The following is a 13,227-nucleotide window of genomic DNA, read 5'->3' on the forward strand; positions in this document are numbered from 1 at the left end:
GATCAACACAAGTTTTGCACCAAAGTACAAATACACATACCATGATTTCCTCTGGGTGATAGGCAAATCCTGTCATTCTACTTATGAATGGGCCTCATTAAGTGGAAAAAAAATTTGTTGGTGCAACCTGTTCATTTTTAAATTGAAGATATTAAAGTTGATAGACACCCCTAATTCTCTGCTCAGCCTTTTATGCATTTGCATAATCTGCTTCTCATTTCCCTGGCAGCTGCAAATCATTCTTGGTGACTAAACTAAAAACAGTTTATTTCAAAAATCCACCAGATCTGGCCTCTTCTTTCCTCCCGATACCTAGAAGTTAGGAATAAAACAAGAAATCAAAACTTTACCAACAAGCATTTAATCCTATCAAACCGGCTGGAAGGTCACCTCATCTGTCCCTCTGCCCTGAGGAAAAGATCAAGTCGGCTTAAGGCACCCCTGATAGATGCTCACCTAACTCTAAAAACCATCCACTGATGATTTCACAGGGCATTCCTTGGCTCACCTCATGGCTATAAGTCTGACCTAAACGTCCCTTATCAAAGTCAAAGCTCTTCACTGCTTGCCCTGTCCACACCAGGCTTGAGAAAGACTATTTCTCCTTGGAAAATTATTTCTTCTCTCTTTGAAACAGCCCTTTAGATGCATGTCAGGCTTTCCCATGGCTTTCTCTCATTGTATCTCTTATGAACATATCTGTGTACAACTTTTCTGAAACACAGCTATTTCAGAGCCAACGCTGCTGAACAGGCAGGTCACACTGTTCCTCAGCCCATTTTTGCTCCTGCGTTTGTCTAGAAGCAAGTGGAGAAAGCAGGAGGTCGGGGTCTTGGCCTCCTGGGACAGCAAGGGACACGTAGGGAAGAGGCATTGAGAGAACTCTAGGATGGCATTTAGGCTGGCGTGCACCAGCCGTGCCCGGTCGCTGATCCCTGCTGGCGTCACAGCACTAGGCTGGCGCTGGCTGACAGGCTGAGTGGAGCACATCCACTTCCCAGGTGGGAGCTGGGTGTTCACACAACACATCCACTTCCAGACCCACCAGCCCAACCACACAAACCCAACAAAGCCTAGCAGGGTGGATTCTGTCATCACCGAGGGAGACACCATAAGCAGTGAGGAAGTACAGAGAGCAAGCTCTGTCATAGAAAAATGAGATAAAGGAAATGGGAAGTTTAATACAGGAAGGGAAAAGAATCTGAGATGATAAATCAAAACATGCAATGATCTGCTTTCCCTCACTTGCCCCTTGCTAGCACTAAACTTGACTTCAAAAGAAACTCCAATTTTCTGAAAGTCAGCAAAAAGAAAAACTAGGCATGAAATCTCACCATCAGTTCAGAGGCTTCTAGCGGTGCCCAGCACCTGCATCCTACATGTCCTGCAATAATGCACTAAGCCTAGGAGGGTTTGGATTTCTCTAAGTGAGTTGACAGCTTTTACCATAGTGCATGGTTTTGCCAGCATCTAGCCCTGTGCATATAGGCTTGCCAGGTCTTCTAGCCCCGTGTTTCAGGCCACTCAGCAAGTACTACGCAGACTGCAGCACAACGGAACCATCCAGGCCAACCTGACATGTAATATCAGAAGTTAGTGTAGATGCCCAGGTCTGAAAATCCCTGAGGTCACCAGGCCAGGCTCTCCTTGGAGAGTAAGGCAGGCGGCACAGCGCTGTTCCCAGCTGGGGGAGTGGACTCGGCTGCAAAGGGACAGCCCTGCTTGGGATCTCATCTGGTGGCTGATTTGCACTGACAAGCTGTTCTGATCACAACCATTTTGCATACCAGCTGCTTTTCTGCGTGTAGGGAAGAACAGCCTTGACAAATAGGAGAGTAAATGCACGTTTAGGACATTACTCCCCAAGTCCCAGCTGTTACATTTTCACCGTGAGAACGTAAAGGTATCTTGTTAAAGACATAATACAATGTCAGCATTAACAGTTTCCTCCTGCTTCCCCCTCTAAGTGCCCAGTCCTACAGAGCTTCACTAATACAGGCTGAAATGTCAACATTTAAGGGCTCTCACTAAATCCTGCTTAAAATTTTCACAAAGGGGATTAACAGGAACTTCCCAACTGCCTAAACTGCTGCTCACTTTCTGCAGGGAGGGCAATTCTCTCTGGATACAGAGAGCAAACAGCACCTTGGTGTGAGTGAAACACCAAACGTTCAAAAGTACAAACCAAATGCTAATGAAAATTTCCATATAGCATCTGAAAATTTATAAATTACACTGTTCTATTCTGTATATGGCTTAGGAGTAATAAAACTTGTACGTACAGTCATTATACTATGTATAAGATATACATAGAGAAAAAATGGTTTACTTTTTTAGATAAAAAGATCTATATAGATATAAATATATATATAACATACTGATACCTGACTGAAACTGAATTCCTATGCATTTCATTTCACCCACCTGTAACAAAATGCTGAATGGAAAAACAATACAAAAGACAAATTAAAGTTTTGTACTTTATAGAAAGGAAAGTCATTAAATGTGATCATTTTTACATTTATTTGATGAAAGTGCATACATAATGTTAATTTGCAGAATAATAATCATGTATGCACACAATGAATGGTTTTGAGATCAGAAGTTAGGTGCACAGTGCGTGACAACATTGCATAACAGTTCTTCCACAGAATGCTTCTATTTCCAGTATTAAAATATATAAAATAGAGTGTGACTTTTCTATTTATTGTGGTGAGGTAAACATTTCTTCCTTCAAAACAGTGTGCTTCTATGCACCTTCAAGAGAAATGCTAATGATTCCCTTCATTCAGTCAGTAAGTACAAAACTAGTGGCATATTTATTGCTGTTCTAATGTTCATACATTTTTTCCTTGAGCAATACGTAGAGAAAGGAATGGAGAAGCAAAAACCTACAGTAATTGATGATAGCAACCTACCTATACTATTTGTGTCAAGGACCAGAGATTAGTGCAGATAATTTATTGTGAATGTAACAGTTTTAATGGAAATGTCAAGAAAAATTTATTTACATTTTTCTAAGTAGAACACGGTATTGATTACAGTAGCTCAAAAATCACAATTAAGGAATTTATTAGACAAATTTTTACCTCTCTCCCCATTTACAAGAGCAGATCATAATATCTACTCATTTGCTCAGTGTTCAAATTTATTGATGATTTTCAGCGTGCAGTTCCTGGGCTGAGGGAGATTTGTACTAAGTTCTTTAGTTACACAAGCCATTTGGTATTGTCTTCTGTTCCCCAGATGAATGATCTGTGCAACTAACAGCTTGAATTTTGACTGTTACAGAAGAATATATAATCAAAATAAATCTCAGTCAATATCTTGAGTACTGAAAACTATATTTTTTTTCTTGTATGCATTTCTACTCATGCCTGAGAAATCAAATACTTTAAAAATGGAAAAGTTAATTTGTGTTTTACTCCAAATAAATCAGAAATGGTTTTTGGAAGTTATATAAATGGGAGAATACTCCATGCTCCTGACAGAAAACTGCTTCAGGTTCACATCTTATTTTAAAACCTCACAGCAGTGACATACTCATGAAAGAGGTTATTTTAAAAAGTTAGCAGCCATTTTCTTACTGGCAGACACATCCTCCTGGAGCTCTCTGTATGGCACTGTTACAGCTAGAAATACTGCACCTCATTTCCAAGGACTGGAAAATAAAATTAATCACATTTTGCCGGCTTATAGGCACAGTGTAAGAGTGGAAGGTACTTTCACTACCAACTATTCAATTCCTTTTCCTATTGTGAGGTACTTTGGCATCTACAAAAGAAAATCTTCTTAAGGCAAAATGTGTGATTTCTAAAAAAGAAAATAAACATTCATTTGAATAAAAATAGATATTGTAAGCACAATTTTTTACATAATTGTATACGTCTATAAAAAATAGAAACCTATTATTAGTTTGCTGCCTCTTTATCATATAAAAAATGAATGAAAATATTGTTAAATAAGTGAACTAAATGTGTTTCATTGAAGAACAGTCCTGTCAATAGCAGTCAATTAAATAATTACTGTATCTTATCATGAGTTATCAGTGACATTTTGGAAGAAAAGTAGAAAAAGATCTTTATGGACTGAAGTATTACTACACTTCTAAATAACAAAATTAGCAAAATTAGATGAAGACACAAACCTTTCAAGAACATAGTTGCAAATTTTCTGACGCCTAATTTGCAAGCCTAGGGCCTGAGATTGCTATCTATCACAAATTAAATCAACCAATACCAATGACTGCTTAGAAAAACTCCATTACTCCTCTCTGAAACAACAGGAATGATGTCTTGTGAAACACAAATGCTTTCCATGAGCAGATCTTGAAGTCGTTATTTTTTGGCCACACTAGCCACTGCCTTCTTTGCTGCATCCTCAAGGTCATTTGCAGACGTGATGGGGAGTCCACTCTCATTCAGAATACGCTGGGCTTCGTGAACATTTGTTCCTAGAAAAGATCAGGCTATTAATCAATATTAATGAATAAATCAGCATCTTCTATTAAATCTATATAATAGTAGTTAATGCTTCAAACTGCACATCAGTTCAGTTTAACAACAGATTCAATGAGTGGTTCAGACAGAGCTGAGAATTAGGAACTCTTAATTTCAGTGACAATTTTGACAGTGAATGCAATCTGAAAACAGCACTTGCATCCACAATAGGGGCTTTGTGAAGATCAGAGCGACAGTCCAACATCCATCAGAATCAGCAGGGACACCCAGCAAGAGTAGTGGATAATGGATCATCAGGCCCTTAAGACACTCAGAAGATTTAATCCATTCATTAATGAAAACCAGGTACAGCTAATCTACAGTCAGTGAATCAACAATAACTAAATTCATCCATGTTAATTGGAAACTGCAAAATGGGCTATGGAAAAACAAAGATTTGAGTAATCTTGAACGATCTAACTGGTTTAGAGCTGGTCTTGAATATGCTTTTTTGCACTCCTGCTATAAAGGGGATCTGTGAAGCATTCAGCATGGCATCTTCCCCTCTTCTGCTGCTCCACTAAATTATCCCATGTCACAGAATCACAGAATCACAGAATAACCAGGTTGGAAGAGACCCACCGGATCACCGAGTCCAACCGTTAAGGATGTCGAAGGATATTGCGCAGCTATACAACACAAGTGATCCATTTTGTACATAAAGAGATCGAATTTAGCCAAGAAATACTTCAGAAAAGCATGTTTTTCCCACATGCAAGAAGCAAGTGCATCACTTTCCCATTTACTCTAGCTCATTCCTGATGGAAAACAAAAGACAAACAGCAACTATGAATTCTCCAGAGCTTTCTTCATCAAAGCCAACTGGCAGTTTTGATTGCTGATGTGCTCTGCACCACAGAAGAACCTGCAGTCAGAATCCTACTAAGGCAGTGGAACCCACACTTAGAGATCGCACCACCCATCACAGACACAAGACCCTGAGCTGATCATCAACACCCTCCCTCCTCCTCCTCAAGTTCCTTGTTATTTGCCTTGTCAAAACGCTTAATTACTTTGTAATTAATAGACCTAGCAAAATGAATTTTAATTATATTTTGAGCTATACAGTAATTATACCCTTAATTATTAACCAAGCAAGAAGCATGGTCTTTACTGTGCAACTTCCAGAATGCTCATTTTAAAGGTGATTTGGGGTTTTTGGCAGACTTTACAAAGTGTCTGAAATTGTACAGCAGAAATAGAGAAATTCCAAAGTCTTTTCATCAGCATGCTCAATCTGAGACCCCTGCTATGGACACTGAAAGACACCAGAGACATCTCTGTTGCACGCCATGGTAGGAGAGGCGGGTGTCTGCAAGAGGAATGTGGGGTCCCAGGTGCCAGCTTTTGAAAAGCCCTGGCAGAAGAGGTCATGCTTCCCATCAACATGCAGAGGACACACTGTGGGACTTGAGAAGGAAGGTCAAATACATGCAAAATCTCTGACAGAAGGGGGATGTGATTGCATAGTAACATCCAGAACTGTACAGGACCTTTTGTACACAAAAAAAAAAAAAGGTATATTATGGGCAAAAAAAGAACAAACATTTGATTTTTTTTTATCAACCATCCTACACGACACAACGTGGAAGCTACTAACTGCCAGTATAGAACTGTACAAGGAAGTTAGAAGGCGTTAATAAGATTCTCTTCTCTGTTAAACTCCTCACATTTGTACAGTGATTCCCATCAAGTCTTGAGTGTTTTATCAATTATCTAGACAGAAGTGTGATAAAACATTTAAAACAGTCAAGATTGCACCGATGTCTTAAACAGGATCCTACAAGACAAAGTGTGTTGAGAAGGAAACAAAGGAAAGACAGAAAAACTTTCCTTGATTTTTTCCCACAGACAAAATACTACACTGTCTGTGATAGGCATGTATTTAAAACTAACATTCGCTCTTCACTAAGTGGCCAATATTAATTTACTAAAAGGTCAGAGGGGAAACAACCTATTGGATCTATTTTATGCTGCATTGCTCTACAGACCACTTGTCTAACATGCATTACCAAATCAATACAAAACACAGTCCACTAAGAAGGGAGGGGCAAGTTTTACAGACAAATTAATATATGAAAGCTAGAAAAAAATCTCACTGCAGTAAAAACAGTAATGGTACACGTGGTATTTATTAAATAAAATACTGCTTTATTGGTAGGCCATGCAACTAAACATATTTTTCAGCAAGCAGTTACTTTGCTGTAGTTTTCCTTTTATAATGACAGATTTTAGCCTATTATGATAAATATTTTATATATACCAAGAATATAGAAATTATTATGAGACCCTGCTGAAAGCATAGGTGGGACTTAAAATTAAATGTTCAGAAAACACTGGAAACATTTAAGAATCTACAAAGAGCATCATACTGCAGCAGATGTTAAAATAAACAAACAACTAATCCCCCTATTCTAGCATTAACCTCCTACCACTGGATGGTGTCAGAGAACTGTAAACAGAATTCCATGCACAGGCGATCAAAGTAACCTGCCTTTCACTACATGGAGAAATGGTAAAAACTCAAAGGGCTGAAGGCAATGAGGCTTTTGTTGTAGCTTTTTTTGTTTTGTTTTGGGTTTGTCTGGTTTTTGTTTGTTTTTAAACTTGACTTCTATTAGGGGAATGGCTTTCTGATCAGAAAAAGAAGCTGCTTCTTTCTGACACTTGTTCCTGTCACTGACACTCCAAGGAAAACCAGGAAAGATATAATTTTATCAGCAGATACTTTCAGGCTTTTTACTCTAAATATCCTCCTCCTGAAGTCTGCGTACAAAACAATAGCTTACAGTTATATTTCTATTGCCTTGAAATCTCTGCTTTCACTAGCAAAGCGAATCAATTTAACTCACTACCTAAAAATCCTAGTAATAAGTAGTCTATCTAAAGCACGTCTCTATAAACTGTGAGATTATACCATCACACACTGTTACAAATGAGTCAAGAGGACTGCATAGGTTGAATGAAAACAAATAAAACATCCCCAACCATACTCCAACTGGATTTTGATAATGGTCATATATTCACTTGCACTGTCAGAAAACCATTAGGCACAAGCTAAACTGCCACTGTTTAATGCTGAAAACTAGAGAACACACAAGACACTGCACTGCCATTTCTAGCTTTTTAGGTAAGATATAAGGGGAGAAGACATAGTTATTTACATTTGGTATACCCTAAGAAAGAGACAACTAATGCAAAAAAATAACCTGATCTACCCCAAACATTCTGCTGTGACAGAGTATTTCATGATATACAGTATGTCTGACACTATTATTAATGTGAACACGTTACGTTATCGACAGCAATGGTTCAGCTTTGAGATGTTACACTGATGAGCACACGAAGCGCGAAATTTTCCCCCTCCAGTATGGATCCAGATCACATTAACTTCTGCTCACCCACAAGCTGGAAACTCACAGCCTCTTGGGTCTCAAAGGCAGACGCACCAGAGAATAAGAGGTTTAAAGTTCATCGCTAGGTAACCTTCACTCAGCATGTGATATGAGGTTTGACCAGTGATATGATTTAAGTAATCTTCTTTAGCAGGGAAACCTACTAAGTCTTGGTGGCTCACACACCTTGTAGTTGTTGGCTCTGCAGTCAAGACTAAATCAACTTTCACTATCTACTTACAAGAGACAAATCCTTTCTATTCTGCCTATACCATTTGCCCTTTTCTATCTAAAAACTTTTCCCAAATAATATTTTAATCTTTTCCTCTGCCCCATGTTTACACCCAAACTGGGAAAGACTTAAGCACATTTAAATTTATGCTGAATGTTTAAAGCCAAGATGCTGAAGAGACTAATATGAATACAGTTCTAAACATGACTTTGCAATTCCCCATTCTTCTCTCTTGATAGGCAATTTGGGATACTGAAAATCCCAGGCATACATACTAAACCATGTTTGTGAGCAAGCTATACAAACTGAAGCAAAACTGCACTTGCATGTAAAAGATTTCTGAACATATTAAAAAACCACATTAGATACTGAAGAACACAGAAGGTTACGAATCACATGACTGAAAATATAATAGGAAATGTTGGATTCAGACATCTGAATACAAGTGAACTTGCTTCTAGCTGTGTTTCAACATGTTAAGTTCTAATTCTTCCCAATTCTTCTAGTCTTACAACCAGAGAAGCAGAGAATTCATTTGTTGAAAGAGAGAGAATGTGAAATTCTAGCATATGAAGAGAGCATCTAATTCACAATTCTTTCTTATTCGTTCCTCTAACTCTGTGATGTATTAAAGAGAAACAGGGTTTGGCTTCCATTCAGCACTCTGAGTCAGTTTTCTCGAAACCTAATTGAAGTACATTACAATGTAAAGGGAACAAAATGCTGCAAAAAACAATCAGAAGTTAGTTTTCTACATCTGTAAAAGATAAAATTTGGAATATGTGGCGTCTTCATTTGTTTATGAGCTTTTTAAACAACAATAATCCCACATCTCAGCTGGTGAGTCCATTACTGATAAGGCAAGTAAATACATGTAATTATAAAGTTACCATTTTCAAAGAGGAGGGTAATCCTTTCTTTATCCACTGGTAAAACAGCTTGTAATTATTATACAACTGAGAACAAAGATTTGTGCACAGAATCCTGCTAAATCAAGACAGATTTGACTGATTAAAACTCTAGTCATCAGGACATTTGTAATACAGTGCATGTGGGCAGAGAGTCTTTAAAGAGCAGGTCACAAATCTGTTAGATTTATGGGAATAAATCATGAACCTTCTGTTGGAAAATTGTTCAAAATGGAAATTTAAAAAAGCACTTGTCCCTTTTTCTCCTTTTGAGGTGTAAAATGTTACTGGTGATGTTTGAGAAAGTCTTGGGTATCCTTATTACTTCCACTGTATTCATTGTTAATTCAAAATCCTTATATGTTTGGGCAACCTTGTGTGTATTCAAAGAAGAACAACGAAGATGATTAAGGATCCAGAGGGACTGATTTCTGAGGAAAGATTAAAAGAACCAAATATATATTTATATATTGCTTGGTTCAGTGATAGAGGTGCCAGAGAAAGCAGGAGTTACAAGCTAACAGTTTCTGAGTGCAACATGTGAAGGCTGTAAACATCATAGGGCTTTGTTTAGGATGAACTGATGGGCAACACCAGGAATAAGAGAAGGAATTAAGAAACTTTTGAGATAAATATTGTGCAAAAGAGAGAGTTTACTGTACTATACCGGGACATAGTTTCCTAAAGAAAATGTGATATTGCCATCTCTAGAGTCAGCATCTACTGTAGGAAAAGCATTATTACAAACCTAGTAAAGAAGATGACCAAGAAAAGATGTTTGCATTAAAATCTGTTAGATATTCTAAAGATTCAGCTTTGGCCTCTGTGGATGAAGCAGCAGATGACTCATAAAGGTTGCAGGCACAAGAGAACAGGCACCATGCAGTCACCTCTGCAGGGCTTTGGGTAACCCCCAGGCAGAAGCTTTCCTGCTCCACACCTCTTCCAGACGAATTCCACAGCACAGTAGCATCGGGACTCTCCTTGCTCAGCCCAGAGACTGCTTTGCTTCTTGCAATTTCCCAGAAATCGTGGTAAAAACCAACAAACACCCTTACTTGTATACAATCATGGAAGTATCAAAAGTAGCAAGGAAAGGTCAAGAAAACCCAGTGGCAGACCTAACAGACTGCAGTTTAAAGTGAGCAAGTTGCTTTTCCTGTTTCTCTTATACCAGTTCCAGATATCGCAACAGAAACAATGTACAACTACCTTGTTCATAAGGAAATCGAATAGCTTTTCCAATATCTTCTTGAAATCTTGAAATATAACGTTTACAATAGATGAGAAGTCTTGGAGTTGTGACAGATAAATGTTTTTCCAGCTATGACAGCTAGGAAAAGTTTTTTGCTATGACAAAAAGCTAAACAACATGGCCTACAGCTGATAAACAATAAGATTTTATACTATAAGACTTCCCTGCTCATAACCAACATCCATCAGTCCCTCCTTCATTCATATTAAACTACTTACTCTCTTAAGGTGGTTAGTGGTGCTGCATCGCCCATAGATAACTATCACAATTTGTTTCTAAAACCAATTCTAGAATATTATATTCTCCTGCACTTACTACAGCAAAAGTCATAGAATCATAGAATCACCAGGTTGGAAAAGACCTCTTGGATCATTGAGTCCAACCATTCCTATCTACCATTAAACTATGTCCCTGAGCACCTTGTCTACCCATCTTTCGAGTACCTCCAGGGATGGTGACTCCACCACCTCCCTGGGCAGCCTTTTCCAGTACATATCCCCTGCCATTATATTAAAGTCAGTAACTGCCAAGGAATGATTACTCTATTACTCTCTATTACTTTCTTGTGTCCAGTTTAACAATGCTGAATGTACTCCAAAAAATATTCCTTACCACTAGCAACTATTTTTTTAAAATGGGTTTTAGCTGGATTGGATATTTGGGCAAAAAAAACATGTTGCAGTAATCTCTCTCTCACAAATACTGTTCCTAACATCTTTCTTTTAATTATTATATCGGTTTACATTTAAGAAAATTATGTGTTGCTGCAGGTTTAGCAATAATGGAATTGCATTCAGTTAAAAAATCATTTGAAGAAGAAATACCTTCCAGTAAACAGAAACTTGCAACAAAATAATTTCTATTTGCATTGCAAATGTTACAAGGGGAAATATAATGCTTTCACTGCAAAATTACACTGCTTCAAGTACCACCAGGGACCAGAGATACAGAAATGTGTAAGGAAAGGTTTACTGACTGCAGGTCATGCTATGGATGAAAAGCTGCATAGATTCCTATTGTGCTGGACTAATCTGTTTAGTGCTTAGAGACCAAAGAAAGCCAGAGTGGATTACTTTGCACCTAAAAGACCATTTTTGTCTGAAACCATGAGCACTGACCTTCCAGTCTGACCACCAGAGGCACTTTCAGCTCGAGCTCTCGGCAGGCTTTGGTGATACCATTGGCTATGATGGCACAGTTCACGATCCCACCAAAAATGTTTACAAGTATTGCTTCAACCTGTAGGAAAAAAACAGAATACAAAATGGGTGGGGTTTTTGTTTGCAGGGTTTTTTTCCAAATAAATACCGGCAAAAGATCCAAACCAGGGTCCAAATTCCCCTCTCTCAGGCAGGTTCTCATTTACAGAAGGTATAAGCTTCACCTCTGTACTCAGAGAACTTGATTCTGTGTCTATTATTTCTGTAGCTTGTAGCAGTCATTAATGGCCTTGGTCTAAACTGGCACGACAATCAACATCACAAAAACATTATTGCACAGAAAAGGAGATTTTCTTCTGATAAGTGTAAATAAAAAGAGATTAAGCAATCTATATTTTGGATTTTCTTACTGTACTGAATAGTCACCAGAGAACGGAGCTCAGAAAACACAGTGTATGAATATGCGGATGCACGTGCAATTAAATATTCAGGTGGACACTCCACAAAACAATCTTGATATGCACTTTATCATAAGCGGTACAGAAGAAAAGGCAATATACTTGCCCTGACTTGATAAAGAGGAGCAAAAATCCCTCCTAATTAACAAGGAGAGGCATGTAATGAAGAACATGCATTACAACAGATTAATTGATAACCTCAAAAAACTGCTATTCATCAGTTTCTGGAAACTGAAATTCCTGCCCCCAATTCACAATTAAATTACCCTTCAAAACATACAAGACATTAATACATATGAGATATTAATATGGTTTCTTTCCACTTGGTAAAGTAAGGTAATATTGAACCTAAGTTCACATACCAAGCTTGCCAGCACGGCTTATTAAATCAAGGAACCATTGTTTCTTATTCCAAAGTGGGGCTAAGCCACAACATTCGGGATACTCCACAATAAGCTCAATGGGTGGCACAGACAAGCTTTGCCAGAGTCATATTGACTCAAGATAAGACAAGAGGGGATTAGGTTTGAAGGAATGAAATATCACTGGATTTCACTTGTGCATGATGTCAACCACAGTTATGCTTAACTCATTGCACAAGATGAACAGATTCACTTTGCCCATCTCCAGGTAAGCAGAGTCATACCAGCAGCAAGAAAATCCCCTGCAGTCACGCATGTTTATAGCTCTGCACAATCAGGTTTGATATTTCTCCGCAGAGACAACATGACAATTAACTCCTGGGATGTGCAGTCACACACACAGATTGAAAGCTCACCACTGTCAGTAAAACTGCCATCCACAACAAAGCAATAAAAAAGCAAAAAACCCCTTCAACAAATACTTTACTTCCCACAAGAAATCAGCTCACTCCTTAAGCAGTACCCTGGACTGCAAAAACATCACTTACTGTAAGTGCATACAGTGTTTACATTGCACTATCAAACTCCAATGCCAACACAACAGTCATAAAACCAAGACAGCAATGGAATCACCTCGTTGACATCTCTTTCATCACCTACTACCCCTTCAGCTCCAAGGCTTCTCATGATGCTACCCTGAATGGCTGTAACAGTTCCCATCTGACCATAAGGGACATAGCCCCATTTTCTTGGACTCGATGATCCGGTGGGTCTCTTCCAACCTGGTGATTCTATGATTCTTCTCTCAGCTCTTCCATTAGACACCAACTCTTTCATTCAGTTTTCCAGTGCTGATGTGCTAGGATGCTGTCAACCCAGCTACTTGTCTCCTCTTAACATTTGCAGTGGAGTCATCGAGTTAAGATTTGCTCACTCTTCTGGGCATCCTAATACTATA

General features: G+C 38.5%; 1 protein-coding gene across 3 annotated transcripts in view; it reads right to left on the minus strand.

The window, feature by feature from the left end:
• Window positions 1–2,504: 2,504 nt before the first annotated feature.
• SUCLG2 (succinate-CoA ligase GDP-forming subunit beta) overlaps window positions 2,505–13,227 on the minus strand; it is a 220,790-nt gene continuing 210,067 nt past the window's right edge. For all 3 annotated transcript variants that reach the window (XM_069866285.1, XM_069866283.1, XM_069866284.1), the window contains 2 exons: window positions 11,408–11,528; window positions 2,505–4,453 (listed from right to left, as the gene is read on the minus strand). In XM_069866285.1, the coding sequence (XP_069722386.1) occupies window positions 4,338–4,453; window positions 11,408–11,528 (237 nt within the window). In that variant the 3' untranslated portion in view covers window positions 2,505–4,337. The remainder of the gene's footprint in view (window positions 4,454–11,407; window positions 11,529–13,227) is intronic.

This window comes from Phaenicophaeus curvirostris, chromosome 11 (genome assembly GCF_032191515.1).
Source record: "Phaenicophaeus curvirostris isolate KB17595 chromosome 11, BPBGC_Pcur_1.0, whole genome shotgun sequence".
NCBI lineage: Eukaryota > Metazoa > Chordata > Aves > Cuculiformes > Cuculidae > Phaenicophaeus > Phaenicophaeus curvirostris.